At 42.7% G+C, this 20,067-nt stretch overlaps 1 protein-coding gene across 7 annotated transcripts in view; it reads left to right on the forward strand.

Moving 5' to 3' along the window:
• Positions 1-4,977: 4,977 nt before the first annotated feature.
• AKAP9 (A-kinase anchoring protein 9) overlaps positions 4,978-20,067 on the forward strand; it is a 120,209-nt gene continuing 105,119 nt past the window's right edge. For 4 of the 7 annotated variants that reach the window (XM_083378570.1, XM_083378573.1, XM_083378571.1 and 1 more), the window contains exon 1: positions 4,985-5,479. In XM_083378570.1, coding sequence (XP_083234696.1) covers positions 5,432-5,479 — 48 coding nt within the window. In that variant the 5' untranslated portion in view covers positions 4,985-5,431. Of the gene's footprint in view, positions 5,480-20,067 lie in introns of all 7 variants that reach the window. The other 3 variants (XR_014494311.1, XR_014494312.1, XM_083378572.1) reach the window with 3 other exon arrangements.

Consider the following 20,067-nt stretch of genomic DNA (forward strand, 5'->3'; position numbering starts at 1 on the left):
TCGGGATAGGGGATGTTCCTCTGTCCTAGTCCTATTAGACCTCTCAGCGGCTTTCGATACCATCGACCATGGTATCCTGCTGCGGCGTCTCAGGGGATTGGGAGTGGGAGGCACAGTTCTTCGGTGGTTCTCCTCTTATCTCCTGGGACGTTCGCAGTCGGTGTTGGCAGGGGGGCAGAGATCGGCCCCTAGGTCTCTCGTTTGTGGAGTTCCTCAGGGGTCGGTTCTCTCGCCTCTCCTGTTCAACATCTACATGAAACCGCTGGGTGAGATCATTCGTGGTTTTGGAGTTGGGTATCATCAATATGCTGATGATACCCAACTTTTTATTTCTACCCCAAACCACCCCAGTGATGCCCTCGCTGTGATGTCCCGTTGCCTGGAGGCGGTTCGGGTCTGGATGGGGAGGAACAGACTTCAACTCAACCCGGACAAGACTGAGTGGCTGTACATTCCGGCATCCCGGGACATTCAAAATGTTCCATCCCTTTCTATGGGGGGTGAGCTGTTGCCCCCCGTGGATAGGGCTCGCAACTTGGGAGTCCTCCTAGATTCACTACTTACCTTGGAAGATCATGTAGCAGCTGTGACTAGGGGGGCTTTCGCCCAGGTTCGCCTGGTGCGCCAGTTGCGGCCCTATCTGGACCGGGATGCCCTGTGTACGGTCACTCATGCGCTCATGACCTCTCGCCTTGACTACTGTAATGCTCTCTACATGGGGCTTCCCTTGAAGACCACTCGGAGGCTCCAACTGGTACAGAATGCGGCCGCGAGAGTTGTCTTGGGAGTTTCCCGGTACTCCCATGTTACACCTTTGCTCCGCGAGCTACATTGGTTACCAGTTGTCTTCCGGGTGAGGTTCAAGGTCTTAGTGATGGTTTTCAAGTCCCTACATGGCATGGGTCCGGAATACCTCGGGGACCACCTGCTGCCGGCGTCAACTCCCCTCTGCCCTGTGCGTTCCCACAGAGAGGGCCTCCTCAGGGTGCCTCCAGTCAGAGAATGCCGGCTGGTGGCCCCCAGGGGGAGGGCCTTCTCTGTGGGTGCCCCGGCTTTGTGGAATCAACTGCCGGTGGAGCTCCAGATGGCACCGGATCTCAGCTCCTTCCGGCGCGGGTTAAAGACCCACCTGTTTGAACAAGCTGGCCTGGCCTGATGGGGAGTTAATTTGGGTTTTAAATATTTGTATATTTTATTGTTTTATCTTGGGCATTAATTTAATTCTATTTTAACTTTTGTAGTTTTGTACTTTTATCATATGCCCTGTTCACCGCCCTGAGTCCCTTGGGAGAAGGGCGGTATAAAAATTTAATAAAAACTAAACTAAACTAAACTAAAAAACTTAAAGGAAAAAAGTAAAGCTCTGTTAGAACATTCTTGGTAAATTGAATTAAAAACCTTGTTTGACAAAGATTTTCAAAGAGAGGCTGAGAAAACTGGGCAACTAGTTGGAATTTACATTTTTTTAAATCCCATTTATATCCTGCCCTTCTCCAAAGACTCAGGGCGGCTTACAATCTAAAGCACAAATCAATGTGCTTAGCAATAGCCTTCTTTCTATGTATATGCCTGCTTATTAGGGCTTTCACCCCCCCCAGCGGCATTATTACAAAGTCAGCTTAATTGCCCCCAACAATCTGGGTCCTCATTTTACCTACCTCGGAAGGATGGAAGGCTGAGTCAACCTTGAGCCTGGTGGGACTCGAACCTGCATGTACCAATTAGAAAAATGACTTTGAAGAAGAAAAAAAATGCTAAAAACATCATTTGCAAAGGGATTCAGAAATATGGGTATAAGTCACCTGCTGTTTCCCCCAAAGTATTCCTAATGTATAACAATTCCCAAAGATTATTGTAGTGCCTATGACAGGTTGTTTTGGGATGTTTGTAATCAAATCAATAGATACTGTTTCAGATGACTACAATCAATAAATACTGACTCTCTTCGTAGCTTTTCATCTGAAAGATAAAATCATTTGTGTAAAAATCAAGCTATTATGTACAAAGTGTCAGAATTGGTAAATGGTTCTTGAGTGGTGCTAAGCTAGGCTCTCTTCACCCACTTTTAACTTTCCCTTTCAGATACTGTTTTCTATTCAGTAGTCTTTTTTGCAACATGACTAGCCTAAAGACACCAAGGCCTAAGGCAGAGCTAGAACTCTTCTGGTTTCTACGCTGTCATCTTAATCAGTACTTCATACTGGCTCTGCTTTTAGCAATCTCTAAATGTATGATTGTTTTTACTTTCCTCCAGGTTGCTTACAGCAATTCAACTTGTCATTTTCCTTACTTCCTAATTGCTCCAATTATTTCCTCACTTTGTTGAAAAAAATGGTTATGTTTGCACAAGAAAATTAAACAGAATCCTTTCCAGTTTTTACTACAGTAGTAGACAAGCATAGCAAGTACTCTGAAAATTCCTTCAGCTCATAGATATGCACAGTTGACTATCAGGAAGAAATAATGACTGATTAACAAGTAGTCCTTGACTTACACCCATTTGTTAAGCAACCATTCAAAGTTACAAAGGTACTGAAAAAGTGACTTTCAAACAGTTGCCACAGTCATGTGACCAAACTTTGTGCATTTGAGAACTGGAATATATTTATAATGTTGGCAGTGTCCCAGGATCATGTAATTGCCATTAGTGTCTTTTTCCTATAGCTTCCAACAAACAAAGTCAATGGGAGAAACTGGATTTGCTTAATGACTAAATGATACAATGAACAATTGGAATGATTTGCATAAAATTGTGGCAAAAAAGATCATAAAATTAGGCATGACTCACTTACCATTTTGCTTAACAAGAAAATTTTGATCTCAATTGTGGTTGTAAGTCGAGGATTGCCTGTATACAATAAAACTACTCTGATTAGTTTGTGGTTTTAGTGTTTTTCTGTAAACCCAGCTGGTTGGTTAATGGTGCTGCATTCATGAACATCTATACTATTAGGTTAATTTATTAATTATGCTCTGGATAAATGCATTCTATGATTAAAGGCAACAAATCCAGTGCAGCAAAGCAGATCCTCTTCCACTGTTTCCTGTATTTCAAGCAAGTAAATCTGCAAAAGGTATAATACCTAAAGAAATCAATCTGTCAGGTAGGCCCATACCATATCTTGGTATGAATAGAACTTAGAACTAGAATTTAGTTTTAAATATATTTCAGCAAAATATTTTAACCTTATTGTAATGATAAGTATTTCAATGCATATTCCAATGCTGTTAGAGCCTTAGTGTGAAGATCTTCTTCAAATTATTGCCAAAAAAATGGCAGATGATTGGAAGAGCAGCAACAAACAGGCTTAGCATAAATAACCAAAGTGCCATAGCTTCCAGAGTCTAACAGTTAAAGTTTTATGCCACAGCATTTTAAAAAAGAAATTTACATTCATGAGATAATGGCAGCTGGACGCTGCTACAATTATAAATCTATTCTATTTACTCATTTTCTGCATTGCTATTGAGTCATTGTTCTTCAAATATATTAAGGGAATGGGTGCTGAGTTTTCACTTGTACAGAAATGTTCAAAATCAGTGAAAATAGGGTTAAAAATATAAACTATTTAAAAGCATATTAACATATTTAGAAATATTTACATAATTTATCTGCTTTAATCCTAGCAAGTTGTAGATAGTTTGCAGATATTAAAATAATAAATATATCATTAAAATTAAACAGAGACAAACCACAGTGTCAATGGTTCCCCAGACTCAATTCCCAAAGGTCTGCTGCACACTACTGAGAATGTGAACCATCCTTACTGGGGGTCCATTAATGTCCCTAGCAGGGGAGCTGCCACCAAGAATGCCCCCATTCACTGTTTCTACTGGGTGTCCTCCCCTGCAGCAGTTGTGCTTAGTGTATATATTGGGCAGGAAAGTACACTGGCTTTGATCAGATCAATTTATTTACATGTTTGTTATGGGTAAAGAGTAGGAGGGGAGTTGCCTACTCTGCCCTGAACTCTTGCATGCAAAGTAAGATGTAAGACATTCCCTCTATTTCCATGAGAACACTAAATTCATGATGTAAAATTTTTGTAGCTGCACCATTAAGCAATGTATTTTTTCCTATTTCCACTTGACAAGCTCAAAATAAAGCTAAAATTAAACCTTAATTGGCTCTGAAGGACCACCCTGATATACTATTTAAAGGCAATAAGTTTCAAACTTGGAAACATTAAGATACTGGGACTTCATCTCCCAGAATTCCCCAGTTGAGAGCCAGTTTGAGCTAGTGGTTAAGGTGCATGGCTAGAAAAGCAGGAGACTGTGAGTTCAAATCCAGCTAGATGACCTCGGATCAGTCATTCTCTCAGCCTGAGAAATGTGTGTTGTATGTTTGCTGCCTTATTATTTGTAAAAATAATGAAGATGGAATATAAACTTAAAAATCATGTTTAAAAACATTTATTTAAGGCAAGTTTTCTCAAACAATGGGGTTTGCTTTTGAAAACAGACTGGTGTAGCTAAAGTAGCAATTTTTTTTGTAAAAATTTATTTTACCAATGGGCAGTTGCTTTACCCTGCAGTTTTAGAATCTGTGATACATACATTAAATTTTATTTATCTGGTCAGCCATCTCAATAAATGATTGGATGGGGAACAATTTTTTTAAAAAATGACTATAATACAAAAATCAGAATACATAGCAACAGACTAAATCATTAAGCATTATTGCTAAAATTTTAATTGTTCATTTCTTGCCCAATTTTAGCATTCATGGAATTATTATTTATTCTTGTCATGATTCAGGTACATTTTACATTTAGGGAGTTGCTGTATTGCAATTTAATCACAGGTATTGATCTAAGAACTGGCAATCAAGTTTCATTCACTAGGGGTTGGCAACTTTGGCTCTTTTATGACTCGTGGACTTGAACTCCCAGAATTCCTGAGGCACAGGTGGCTCAGGAATTCTGGGAGTTCAAGTCCACGAGTCATAAAAGAGCCACGGCTGCCTACCCCTGCACTAGCCAAAGCGTCCTTGGGCCAATCCCTCTCAGCCCAAACTACCCACAGGGTTGTTGTTGAGAAAGTAGGTGGCTGGAGCTCTCTGTCTCCAGCCACCAAAGTAAAAAAAACAAAACAAAACAGAATGGCGAGCTAGTAAAATGAGGAAACGAGCTCGACCGCCGAAATGCACCATCCCTTTCCCGGTTGCCGCCTGCGGGGCTTCTCGACAAAGCCTCGAGGTGGTTCTTAGAGCGGCGGCGCGGACGTCACTTTCCCCGGCCGCATGTTTACGTGGAACTGAAGATGGCGGCGCCGGTGGGTGAACCGCGGCGCCTTCAGACTCCGTAGACGGGCAGAGCGCGTGTTGCTGACGCCGAGCGAGAGAGACCTTTCGGAGGTTTAGGGCAAGTCCCCCACTTCTGGGTTTAGTTGGCTGCACCGTAACTGTCTTGTCTCCCGCGCAGGAGCCATGGACGAGCAGGAGAGGCAGAAGAAGCTGGAGGCCGGCAAAGCCAAGGTAAGATGAGAAGTGACCGCGGGGGTGGGAAGGCTACCGGGCGGCAGGCCTGGATGCGGTCGCAGGTGGTGGGTGGGTATGTAGGTAGGTGGCGGGGGGGAAAGTAGGGGGTGGCGGGGCAGCTTGTGGTTCATGGGGCAAGGAACATATAGCTTGCCTGTGTCCCGCCCCTTTTCCGTTAGTAAAAATATATAGCTTGCCCGTCCGCCCCCTTTCCGCTGTCATGAGCGGCGACGGAGTTATTAAGGCTCAGTCGCGAATGGCTGAGGCAGCGAGGCGTTCCCTGGCGACTTTTCCATGTTGCGCTTTCCTTTGTGCACGATTCTTTCTTTCTTTCTTTGTGTGGGTGGGTGGGAGAAGGAGTGTCGTGGAAATGTCATAGCATTTGGGTCTGCACATTGTAGGATCCAAAGAAAGGCTCTTTTTCTCTGCTTGTGATACGTATCAATGCCATTGGCTCGGGAACAGCTGTTGCTGTTGGCAAGAGGTTGTACATACCATGGAAATGCCACAGGTCCCAACTGGTATTTCTATTTTAGAAGCGCAAGAAGAGCAAGGGATCGCATAGGGCTGGAGAGATCGCAAGTTATTCTTTCTTGCTCATAAATAGGTGCCTTAAAAACCAAAGCAAAACTATTGCAAATTTTTTTGCAAAGCAAAAATACTGCAAATCAGGCAAATAATGTAAACTCACTGTACAGCAGACAAGATGAATAAGGTCACTGTAAAATTGATAATTAAAACTGAATACACTGCTGCAACCACTATTAGTTGGAATGTAAGCTCTGTGCATAGTAGAGGTTTATAAATGTCTAAATATTTAACTGCAGTAAGGGGCTTGAATATATGAATGGCTTCTCAGTACGCATTATAGCATACTGTACTTTTGGGATACCTAAATAGGCCAGTGAGCTCATAACTGCAAGTAATTTGATCACTACATGGATTGCATTGTTAATTTAAGAGTAAAATTAAAATCATTTTGCCTGCACTGCAGTTTATGTTATAAAAGGCACATTCCTGTGCATCATATATTTGTAATTTTCTTTAAAAATGTGGAAAATGTATAACATTTTAATGTACATAATGCTTGACAAGAATTTAATTATGAGATACCTGTAAGCAGGGCTTTTTTTCTCATAGAACGCTCAGAACGGAGTTCCGGCACCTTTTTTGGATGGAACCTTGTAGGGTAGGCAAGGTGGGTTGTATGACATGTGTGAGTTCCGGCACCTTTTTCTTTTACAAAAAAAGCACTGCCTGTAAGTAACTACAACAGTGTCCTTTTCAACATCTTTCTGTGTGAGGTTTAAAACACTGCCTTGCTTAATTCAGATGATGAGTTCTTTAATTTCTGAAGTAATTTTAATTTGAATCTTTTTATTCAATCCATAAATGTATATCTGAAATTTAAGCAGGGATGAATGGAAAGTTTAGTTTAATTTTATAAACAAATAACTAGGTTTTTAACTAGATTTGGGAGATCTAGGGAGAAAGAAGTTAGAACTATAGGTAGTTGATTACGGGGGTCATTAAGTGAATAGAGTCCTAGATAAGGAGCATAGGATGCTTGGAGTTGGGGAGACCCTAGTAGGCTCCTTTTGGTAAGGTTCGCTTTTGAGCTTAAATGGACTCCAGAAGATGGTAGAGGACAGGAAGGCCTGGAGGAACGTTGTCCATAGGGTTGCGATGGGTCGGACACGACTTCGCAGCTAACAACAACAACAACAGTAGGCTCCAATCAAGACCTAAAAATTCTCGCTTCTGAAAGCCAAACAGAATTCTCAGTCTTGAGAGAAGAGAAATTTGTATGTGGCCTGCTCTGAGCCACCCAGGACTTTCTTCATCTGCTTAAGACACTCCACATTCTTTACTGTGCTGCTTCTGCACCCAGGAGTTAAAAGTCCTGATTGGATTTTGGGTCCCTCTTGTCTGTAAGGGCTGGCTGAAAGAGCTGCCAGCTGAAGGGAAGTCTTCAGTGGGGGCAAGCACAGAGCTCAAATCATCAGGATCTGAGCTTTGGTTTTGCACCCCTCAGCTGGATGTCAACATACAAAGAATGGTTGCAGGAATTGGATATGTCTGGTCTTCATGAAAAGAAGGATTATGGGGTGATATAATAGCATGTCCCAATATCTAAGGGGCTGCAACAAAGAAGAGAGGGTCAACCTATTCTCCAAAGCGCTTGAAGGGAATGGATGAAAACTAATTAAGAGGAACTAAGGAGAAATTCCCTGACAGTAAAAGCAATTAATCAGTGGAACAACTTACCTTCAGAAAAGGGACGCGGTGGCTCAGTGGGTTAGGATGCTGAGCTTGTCAGTCAGAAGGTCGGCATTTTGGCGGGTCGAATCCCGAGTGCCACGTAACAGAGTGAGCACCTGTTATGTGTCCCAGCTTCTGCCAACCTAGCACTTCGAAAGCACATAAAAATGCAAGTAGAAAAATAGGGACCACTACGGTGGGAAGGTAACGGCGTTTTGTGCGCCTTTGGCGTCTAGTCATGCCGGCCACATGACCATGGAGACGTCCTTGGAAAAGCGCTGGCTCTTCGGCTTTGAAACGGAGATGAGCACCAGCCCCTAGAGTCAGAAACGACTAGCACACATGTGCAGGGGAACATTTACCTTTTTACCTTTACCTTCAGAAGTAGTGGGTGCTCTATCACTGGAGGTTTTTAAGAAGAGATTGGGTAGCAATTTATCTGAAATGGTATAGGGCAGGCATGTCAAACCCGTGATGTCAGGCGACATATTGCGACTTTTTCCTCATTGCCAGCAATGGGGTGGGTGCAGTTTTGGCGTGATGCATCCAGCCCGCGGGCTGGCAGTTTCACATATCTGGTATAGGGTTTCCTGCTTGAGCAGGGGGTTGGGCTATAAGGTCTCCAAGGTCACTCCCAATTCTGTTATTCTATTAAGTTCTGTTAAGCTCTCCTCCATTCAGGAGGCAACTCCTTCCATAGGATGTAGAAACAGACCTCAAATCGTCAGGCTCTAAGTTCTATTTTTCCATCCTGCCAAAGTTCATCTCTCCTCTTTCTCCACCTCTTTTAGTATGAGAAACAGAATCCAATCTTCAGGATTTGAGCTCCATTTTTGCACCACTGTTAGTTCTCGACCGAGAAGGGAACTTCTTTCGCAAGGTGTGGGAAAAAGAGTTGAAATTATTATGATTTGAGGTTTGTTTCTCCATTCTTATTGAAGGAGTTCAGCTCCTCCATGCATGGAAGGGAGCTCCTTCAGTGGGATACGGGAATCTGAGCTCCATTTTTTTCCAATCCATGAAAAGAGTTCAGCTCTTAACTGGCAGCTCTTTCAGTCAGCTCCCAAACATGAGAGAGAGTCCTCTCAGCAGTGGCAGCAGCTTGCAAATTTCCTTCCCAGCTTCCCAGTTGATTTTCTGGGGAAGTCAACAGGAAATTGCAAATGGCAATCACATGATCATGAGACCCTTGGCAACCAGTCTTAAGTGTGAAAGGTTTGCCAAGCACCAAACTTACAATTTTATAATGGCTGGAAATTCTGGTTATAAAGAATCTTTTCCAGGGCCTTGATAACTTTGAATAATAACCAATCGCTAATCAATCATAAATTGAGCACTACCTATAGAACTGATTACTTAGAAAGGAGGCCACTGGGAAATTGCAAGCCTGCTGCCTAATTGGGGAAGATGCAAAAAAATCCTGGAAAAATGCAGTGGAAAATGTTTTTCATATTGTTGCTAAGAATATAATATGGAGTCTCTGGAAATTCTTAGTCATCCATGTCATGGTTGTCCCAAAGGTGCTTTTTTCAAAAGGCAACTGGACTTCCTTGTTTTTCCTTGAAGATGTTTCGCTTCTCATCCAAGAAGCTTCTTCAGTTCTTCTTAAGAAATGTCTCTGAAGTTGAAGTTAATCACAGGAGTTGTTACTTTTAATCTGTGTTACATTAAAATCTTTGTAATATGCTTATTGTATTTTTGCCATACTTGAAAATATTCAAAATAAAACATTGAAAGCATATAACCAATACACTATATTTTTCAGAAAGTTGGTTTGATGTAATGATTAAGGCACAAGGTTAGAGATAGGGAGACCATGAGTTCTAGTTCTACTTGTATAAAGCCAACTGGGTGATCTTGAGCAGTCACTTTCTATTGTCTTAGGAAGGAGGCAGAGGCAAATCACTTTCAGAAAATCTTGCCAAGAAAGCTGCAGAGACTTATCACTATGAGTTAAATCTGGCTTGAAGGCACAAAAACAGAAAGTATATTTATCCAACCTGCAAATTAAACATTTGTGAATCTTATTGCTATTTAAAATGGTAATTCACATTCTGTAACTTTACCTAATCTCTGTTTATTTTTCATCAATTTTCTATTTTAACTGGCTTTATATTCACTTATGCTATCTTTATACAGAGGACCACTAATGATATTCCTCCAATTATCTGGCACTGATAATCTTGAACACATTTGTCAAGCAAATTGCACAATTATTCCATAAGCAACTCACACCCATAATTTAACATTTCTCCACACAATTTTTCAAAGCAAAATAATAAAGTAAAATAAAATAACCACCAAAGTGCTTTGTGCATCTGTGTGTTCATTTATTTTATTCTTTGCAATAAACCAAATACAGAATCTTCATATGGATGAATTTGGTACCAGAGATTGCACTAAAAGGAGCCTGTTTCTATGCTAGTTAATTTCTAGAATTCAGTTTATTTTTCTGCACTTTCTCACATATATGTATGCCATAAAGTAGACCACAACCTACTCCTTGGTAAGCTAGAAAAAGATGGAATAGACCAGGGCTTTTCAACCAGTGGTACGGGTACCACCTGTGATATATTGGCACCTGGCAGGTGGTACGTGACCATCCTAGAAAAGTAGCGGGGGAGGGAATGAGCTGAACTGGTGGCAGCACCGCACAAGCCTGAGCAAGAGATGGCTGGAGCTGCAGGGCTGTCAGGGTTCAGTGGAAGTGCCAGGATCAGCACTTCTTCGGGGCTGTCAGGGCTCAGCGGAAGCGCTAGGATCGGCTGAGGCTTGGGGGGCACTTTTTTCAGTGCCATTGTAACTTCGAACAGTCACTAAGTGAACTGTTGTAAGTTGAGGACTATGTACTTCATCATTTTTTTCTTTGTTTTTTTTTCCGTCATCAAATTTTTGACACCTTCCTAGGCGACTGGTGGTACTCGGATGTTGCCATATCCTAAAAGTGGTACAATGGGTGAAAAGGTTGAAAAGCCCTGGAATAGACAACATCACCACCAGATGGAACTGTAGCTGGCTGGCAAACCATACTCAACAAGGAGTCCTCAATGGCACTACATCCACATGGAGAAAAGTAAGCAGTGGGGTACCACAAGGTTTTGTCTTAGGCCCAGTACTCTTCAATATCTTCATCAACGACTTAGATGAGGGAATTGAAGGAGAACTCATCAAATTTGCAGATGACACCAAACTGGTAGGAGTAGCCAACACCCCAGAAGACAAACTCAGGATCCAGAAAGATCTTGACAAACTTGAACAATGGGCCCTATCCAATTCAATGCGGAGAAAGGCAAGGTTTTACATCTAGGTAGGAAAAATCAAAGGTACAAGTACAGATTGGGCAGACCTGGCTTAAAAACAGTAACTGTGAGAGGGGCCTTGGAGTCCTAGTGGATGATCACTTAACCATGAACCAGCAGTGTGCAGCAGCAGCCAAAAAAGCTAATACAATCCTGGGTTGTATAAACAGAGGCATTGAATCAAGGTCACTCAAGGTATTAGTACTGCTTTATAAAACCCTAGTAAGATCACACCTGGAGTACTGCAGCCAATTTTGGTCACCATATCACAAAAAAGATTTTGAGAGTTTGGAAAAAATTCAGAGAAGAGCAGCTAAGACGATCAAAGGCCTGGAGACTATAACATACGAAGAACGGCTGCAGGACTTGGGTTTGACTAGTCTAAATAAAAGAAGAAATAGGGGAGACATGATAGCAGTATTCCAGGATCTGAGGGGCTGCCACATAGAAGAGGGGATCACTTTATTCACCAAAGCACCAAAGAACGAAAAAACAATGGTTGGAAACTGATCAAAGAGAGAAGCAACCTGGAATTAAGGAGAAACTTCCTGACAGGACAATTAATCAGTGGAACAGCTTGCCTCCAGAAATCGTGGGCACTCCATCACTGGAGTGCTGGAGGCTAGACAGTAATTTGTCTGAGATGGTATAGGTTTGCAGGAGGCTGAACTAGAAGATCTCCAAGGTCCCTTCAGCTCTATTCTATTCTAATTTGCTTTTTCTTTTGGTATACTATTGCAGTCTGATTAATGGATTAATTGTAAAACACGATTTTCTTTCTCAAAATTAGTCATTTGCTTAATTTATGTTTCTTGATGAAGAAACATATAGAGACGTAGTCAAATCCAAGTTTTCTGTTGTAAGATTGATTCCTTTCTTTCTGAAGTAATCTTCATTCATTATATAGGTGTGTCTCCCTTTCTGTGTTCATTCCAAAACATCCAGCTGCTTAAGGAAGACATTCCGAATACCAGTTATCTCTGTTATCCTGTCTTTAACATTCTGTAGAAGTCAGGAAATCCTAGAAATGAATAACTTGTACTTAATTGTTAGAGATTAATATTATGCTCATGCGGCATGGGGCGTGAACATCTTGTAAAACATGATGATAGTGAATAATAATCTTGTTTGTAGAACAAAGAAAGCACTTGTACATCTCTGAATAATATAAGTGAATAATTATATCCAGTATAATAGCTGATATCCTAGCCTTTGCTTTATTATTGAAATGTTCTAAATATTTTAGTGTGTATTATAGGGTTTAAAAAATTCTAAAGGTAATTTAAAATATTTAGAAGATGTTTCCAATGGATTAAAAAAAGAAATATGTTCATCTTTGTTGATTAAAATATATTATAAACTTGATAATCACTGTTGTCAGAGTAACTGACAATGGAATTATATATTATTTTAATTACAAATAAATCAATATTTTTAGTAGAATTAATTTTTAAGAATGTATAAGTTTATATTACTGTTGAAAACAGTATATATGCTCTTGGAGATTTTTATAGTAGTTGCACAGCAGAATTTTACTTTTGAATTATAAAAATTGTGCCTCTCTCCAATCTTATTAGTAGGCTAAGGGGAGATTATGTGGTTTACTCTAATGAAAAGCAGTATATCTTTTTCCAAAGAATTAAGCTTCTCAAACTGTTTGTTTTGCTCAAAGATTGAGGAAGACTAATGACATTTTGTCGGTTTATAGATTAATCCTACATTAAGACTTGGTGTGCTGATTTCGGTGGGGACAAAAATTTAGATGCTTTATATGCACTTTATTTGGATGGATAAATTTTGTTTCATTTATTTACATCTCACCTTTATATATTTTTATAAATTACTCAGGGCAATGAAAAATATGATACCCCTTCTTATTTTCTCCACAACAATAATCCTGTGAGATAGGTTGGGTTAAGAGAGAGTGATCGGCCCAAAGTCACCCAGCTGGCTTTCACGTATAAGGCAGGACTAGAACTCAAGCCATCCTGGGTTGGGCTTGCACTGTGGGAATTTTAAAAGTCAGCAGCAGTCCCAGAGCCGCAATTGGCCAAAAAAGTCTTTTGTGCCATGTTCCCATGCCTGGCTGGGGATGGGCTGTAGCTATAGGATAAAAAAATAGCCAAAAGCAGCCCCTAAGCTGCAGCACAAAGTTGCTTATTATTTTGCACTGGCTTTGTAGCTACTGTTGGCTTTTTGTTGTTGTTGTTTCAGTTAAAGCCCAGCCCCAACCAGGCAAAGCCCACTTTGTCAGTGGCAAGAGCAAGAAAACACCCAAAGTCAGCTATGGTGGCGGAGTGCAGGACAGGTCTTGGAATGTGGGATGGGGGGGGGCCACTGTTGCTGGGACTGCACTGGGATGGCTATAACTTCCTAGGATATGGTTAGCAGCTCCAGAACCATGCAGCTGACCCACAATTCTGTGACTGGGATTGCTGTCACTAAGCGATGCAGTTATGTGATGTCTGGCTTCACGAATACATCTCTTTTTTCAGGCTATGATTACTAGACACACACTATATTTCTTTTTCTTGGAATATCTTAAAATTTTATTGTAATGGGTATGTATTTTGGAAGAACTGAAATCCTTTGCAATGTATATATCGAATAACTATGTAACTTGTCTATTGATTGATGTGCATGGCTTGAGAGTACAATGCATATCTTCATGCATATCTTCTTGTTTTGTTATCCTCTTTACATCCTTAACTGTATAAGCCCCTGCACACACAGGCTAGCGAGCGCATGGGGGCTGATGGTGTCTGTCAGCAGCCATAGCCGGTGCACTCTGGGGCTCCGCAGCCTGCTCCCAATACCGGGCCAGCCCTCCAGCAGCAGGTTGAGTAGTGGAGGGGGGAGGCATGTGATGTAGACTGCCAGATGCAGTCTACATCACATCTGTTTTTGCTTGCAGTTGGAAAGCAGATCACTGCTGGTCATCTCAGCCCCCTCACAGATCTTACCCTTGGCCTGTGCGTGGAGCCTGTTCCCCTCGTGCACCCGATGCACCTTGGCCCTGCCTTGGGCTGCTGCCACCAGCAGCTTGCACATGTCCATTAGAGCACCTGGCCGACTCAGCACAAAGGAGACAAAATGGCCAGCTAGCAAGCTTGAGTAGAGGTGGTAGAGCACACCCACGCCCAGCAAGCCAAAGGCCACCCTGAGTGGGAAAAGCCGGATCCCCATCGTCACCATGGCCCCCAGGCCCAGTTAGAATTGTGTGCCTTCCCCCCCCATCTGCTGGGCCTGGGGGCCATGATGATGATGATCCGGCTTTCCCTACTCAGCGTGGCCTTTTGCCTGCTGGTCCTGGGCATGCTTTACCATCTCTACACAAGGCTTCCTAGCTAACCGCTTTGTCTCCATTGTGCTGGGCAGGCCTGCAGCTCTGGTCAGAGGACTAATCAACCTGTGCAAGCGGTTGGCGTCTGCGGTAGGTACCAAGGTGCATGAGGGGAATGCGCTCCACACGCAGGCAAGACCCTCAAGGGGGCTGAGGAGATGACCAGTGGCGACCAGCTATCCAACCAAAAAAGATGGGACGGAGTAGGCGTTCCAGTGGTCCACTTCACGTGCTCCCCCGACACTGTGTGCTGCCAGTTCTGCCGCAGCACTGTTGCTGGAGGGCCGGCCTGTTATTCACAGCGGGCTACGCAGCTGCTGCTGCCAGATGCTGTCAACTCCGCTTCCTCACTCACTTCCTGCCATGTGTTGTGATTCAGGGTCAGCCTGTGGGTTCGGCAGTTGGGTCGGACGACTCAGAGGAGGAGGAGGGGGGTGTTGAAGAGCTTGCTGATGATGGCCTTGAGGCTCCGCAGAGCCCTCAGCCGGGCCCCTCCCACCTGGTCACGACGGAGACCGAGCTGTGTGAGCCTGACAGCGTGGATGAAGATGACCCACAGCTGGCCCTGTTCAAGGACGCCCGACGCAGGAGGCAGTCAATCAGGAGTAAACAGAGGAAGGCAATGGGGCACCTCGGAAGGAGGCAGAGAGAGGCCATGCCCTGAACTGTATTTAAGGGGAATGTGTGGGAGGGCTGGTTTGCTGAAGGCAACCGCTTGGATAGTTCCTGTTTCATAGCTCCTGTTTCATGGTTGGTGTCTTGTCTTGCTCTGTTTTATGTTAATAAATTTGGCAGGCTTTATTCCAGCCTCTTGCCGTTTGTAAAAGGGTTGTCCCTGCTTTTGCTGCAGGGCCGGTAGCAGGCTGGTACAGAACACCATATCACTTCCAAGTGCCATGTGCTCATTACACTAGTGAACTCTGCTGGGGCGACAGCACGTGTGCCCACAGACGGGGCTCTGGGTATCACCTCTGGCATGCATGCCATAGGTTCGTCACCACTGCACTAGGAAAACTTCTGATCCAAACCATCCTCAGCTCAGTGAGCCTTGTGATGAAATAAATAAAACTAATGATTCCCTCTCAACTCATCTTCCCATGCATACCGTCTTGTGGGATATATCAACTAAATAGATACAGAAATTGTCAGTTAGTGTAGTTAATGAATTCCATGCAATGATCACATTATTTAAATTTGCACTATTTCAAGTAGTACTTCTATGGAAAAGAGGATAATTGGTTCCAGTATGATAAACCTAAATTTTTATATGTTTATTTATGAAATACTATATAATAGTAACGGAAGACAAAGATATATACAAAGTGTGCCTGTTACCTCACATATTCTGCTATAGTTCTGAACTTTCCATGAGTGGGTTCTTCCTTTTCTCCATTTTGCCAAAGGACAGTTAGCATCTAAAACACCAATGGCAACTGCATGCTAGTCTTAATCATGTTGTGCTAGTCTTATACTACCTGAATTTTGGCTTGCATTGAATGTGAGCTTGTAACTATTTATAATTTGGACTATAAGTCACAATTGCGCACTATTCAGATTTCTAATGGTAACCTACCTGTAAATATTATTTAAGCAGTACAAAACATTTTTAGGAGTCTTTAAAAAGGACTAAATCATGGCAACTTTTCCATCCTTCCTATCACTGCACACTGTTCTTGGTGATGAATTTTCCTACTGCTAATTCTTTGTCAGCAATGGAAATTTGGGCAAACAAAGGAAGGTAAATAGAGGTTAGATGTAGACATGTGCCAGTGCAGGAATGAATCTGCTTGATAGGGTTTGTGCTGTTTTTTTAATACTGTTCAGATTTGTTTTAAGATTGCTGTTAAAACAGGACTAAATGTGTCTTTATTATAGTCCATAAACTTGCCAACTGATTTCTTTCTCATGATCTAACAGGGTTTTCAGCTTCATTGAAACAATTGGTATACAGAATATTTCAGAGCAGAAAAATACTGGGGAAGGTGAGAGATTATGACTGAGGACAAGAGTCGGAAACAGAAACAGGAGTATTGACTCAGTTTATAATATTTCATGGCAATTATCCACTGGTTCAATTAAAAACTAATAACTATATGAACATAATATTACTATTTACACAAAGGTATGGCGGTGGCTCAGTGGGTTAGGATGCTGAGCTTGTCAATCAGAAGGTCGGCATTTTGGCGGGTCGAATCCCAAGTGCTGCGTAGCAGAGTGAGCACCTGTTATGTGTCCCAGCTTCTGCCAACCTAGCAGTTAGAAAGCACGTAAAAATGCAAGTAGAAAAATAGGGACCACTACGGTGGGAAGGTAACAGCATTCCGTGCGCCTTTGGCGTCTAGTCATGCCGGCCACATGACCACGGAGAAGTCCTCGGACAAGCGCTGGCTCTTCGGCTTTGAAACGGAGATGAGCACCGGCCCCTAGAGTCGGAAACGACTAGCACACATGTGTGGGGGAACCTTTACCTTTATGGCATGGTACAATAAATAGAGAATATTTAGAATACAATTTAGAATAGAATAGAGCTGGAAGGGACCTTGGAGGTCTTCTAGTTCAGCCACCTGCTCAACTAGGAGAACCTATACCATCTCAGGCAAGTGACTGTCTAGCTTCTTAAAAATCTCCAGTGCCCATGATTGCTGGAGGCATTTATGTGAGTTCTTTTGAGAAATTAGATTGCGTTGCTGAGGGAAGATAATAAATAACAGCACATTGCTCAGGCAGACTCAAAAGTGCTAAATGTCCATCAGTTGAGTAATTAACTCAACATGCTAACTGGACTAGCATCTGTTGCTTTCAATAGAAATGAAGTGAAATCATTGCATTGATGGATCTGGACAGTCAATTAGTCTTCTCGTGATAGGAGTTATAAATGAAACTTGCAGCGAAATCCTGAATTTATTGGTGCTTCCTTCCAAATAAGTCTTCCTCCATTGTAGTATTTTCTCAGGTTTGCCATGCAGTCCAATTGCTGTTGTATGTGAAATAAGCTCTTGGCTGCGGGTAACACCCAGGGGGAGGGCCTTCTCAGTGGGTGCGCCTGCCCTCTGGAACCAGCTGCCCGTGGAGCTGAGGACTGCCCCCGACCTCCGTTCATTCCGCCGGGACCTGAAAACCCTCGAGCTCTGTGGCCCAGGCTGAGAATTTTAATTTTAATTTTAATTGGGGGCTTTTACTTTTCAGGGACTGTTGTAATTTTTTTAATCGTTTTTAACTTTTGTATTTCTTGTTTTAATTACCCTGTAAACCGCCCTGAGACCTTCAGGAAAGGGCGGTATACAAATCTAATTAAATAAAGAAAATAAATAAATAGCTAATTATGCTGTTATCAGAAACGTATTTTTAAAAAAGATAATAGCAACTATTTCTATAATACTGCCAGGGTACCTCTATGCATGCAGTAATAAGGAGCCAAGCGGTGATGGTCTTACTTGGCATTCTGTCACTGGAACTGTTTAAAACAGATTATACACACATACACACACACACACACACACACACACAGAGAGAGAGAGAGAGAGAGAGAGAGAGAGAGAGAGAGAGATATTTCTTAACCTGCGTTAAATATCAGTAATTTCGGATTGCTAGTACAGATAGCTCTTGATTTATGACCACAGTTGGGACCAGAATTTCCTAATTTGTGCCCAGTTTTACAATCTTTTTTTTTTGCCAGGGTCATTAAGCAAATTACTGCAGTTGTTAAGTGAATCACAGAGTCATTAAACAAATCGGGCTATCCCCATTGATTTTGCTTGTCAAAAACCAGCTGGGAAGATTGCAAATCATAATTGTATGACCTTGGAATATTGCAACCATCATAAATACATGCCAGTTACCTTAATTTTCATCACATGAACATGGGGATGCTGCAGTGGTCATAAGTGTGAAAAATGATCATGTCACTTTTTTCAGGGCTGTTTTATTTATTTATTTATTGATGGGATTTATATCCTGCCCTATCTCCCGAAGGACTCAGGGCGGCTAACAGCAAAACATATAATAAGTACAGAGATCAAGATAGAAATAAAATTGAGAACATCTGTGCAATAAATTAAATTAGAGAATTTAAAAAATAAATTAAAAGCACTAAATATAAATTAATTAAAATGCCTGTCAGTCTAGGTCGGCCTGGTGGAACAGGAGTGTTTTGAGGCCGCGGCGAAAGGATTGGAGGTTTTGGGCCATCCGAAGCTCAGGGGGGAGCTGATTCCATAGGACTGGCGCTCCCACAGAGAAGGCCCTCCCCCTGGGGGTCGCCAGCCGACATTGCCTAGCTGACGGTACCCTGAGGAGGCCTTCTCTGTGCAAGCGTACTGGACGATGGGGATTTGTTCCCGGCAGCAGATGGTCCTGCAAGTATCCCGGACCTAAGCCATGTAGGGCTTTAAAGATAAGTACCAGCACCTTAAATCTCACCCGGAGGGCAACTGGTAGCCAATGCAGCTCACGCAGGAGGGGTGTAATATGGGAGTATCGGGGAGCTCCCATCACAACCCGTGCAGCTGCATTCTGCACCAGCTGAAGCCTCCGGGTGGTCTTCAAGGGCAGCCCCATGTAGAGAGCATTACAGTAATCAATACGGGAGGTAACGAGCGCGTGGGTGACTGTACGTAGGGCATCTCGGTCCAAAAAGGGGCGCAATTGGTATATAAGACGAATCTGTGCAAATGCCCCCCTAGCCACGGCTCCAATATGATCTTCAAAACTGAGTCGTGAATCTAGGAGGACGCCCAGATTGCGTGCTCTATCAATGGGAGGTAACATCTCTCCTCCAATAGTCAGAGATGGAGCCTTTTGGACTAAACGAGATGACGGTATGTACAGCCACTCAGTCTTGGCCGGGTTGAGTCAAAGCCTGTTTTCTCCCATCCAAATCTGTACCGCTTCCAGGCAACAGGACATCACATCGAGGGCATCACTGGGTTGGTTCAGGGTGGAGATGAATAGCTGGGTATCATCAGCATATTGATGATATTTCACCCCGAAGCTACAGATGATCTCTCCCAGCGGCTTCATATAGATGTTGAACAGGAGGGGCGAGAGCACCGAACCCTGAGGCACTCCACACTTAAGAGGCCTAGGGCTTGACCTCTGCCCTCCTGCCAACACCGTCTGCGAACGGTCCGAGAGGTAGGAGGAGAACCACCGCAAAACGGTGCCTCCCACTCCCAGCCCCTCAAGACGACGCAGTAAGATACCATGGTCAATGGTATCAAAAGCTGCTGATAGATCTAATAGGACCAGGACAGAGTAATAACCTCTATCTTGGGCCCGCCAGAGATCATTCACCAGCGCGACCAATGCCGTCTCCGTGCTGTGCCCGGGTCTGAAACCCGATTGGTACGGATCTAGATATTCAGCTTCCTCCAGGTTCAAAGGGAGCTGTCGTGCCACCACGCTCTCAACGACCTTCGGTTTTCATTTCGAGTAGTCACTAAATGAATGGTTGTTAGTTAAGGACTACCTGAAATAGTCATATTTTTCCATTCTGTTATTAACATTTAAAAAAGTCAAATTAATTCTATCTTTAATTAGAATTTAATTGAGTTATAGTAGATATTTTAAATATGGGACCAAGTCATTTAAAATTTAAATTCATTTATTTAGTCATTTAAAAATCAGATTGTTTGACCTTGAGAATCAGTCACATAAATGCCAAGTATCCATTTATTGATTAT

The sequence above is a fragment of the Vipera ursinii genome (assembly GCF_947247035.1).
Source record: "Vipera ursinii genome assembly, chromosome: Z".
Lineage (NCBI taxonomy): Eukaryota > Metazoa > Chordata > Lepidosauria > Squamata > Viperidae > Vipera > Vipera ursinii.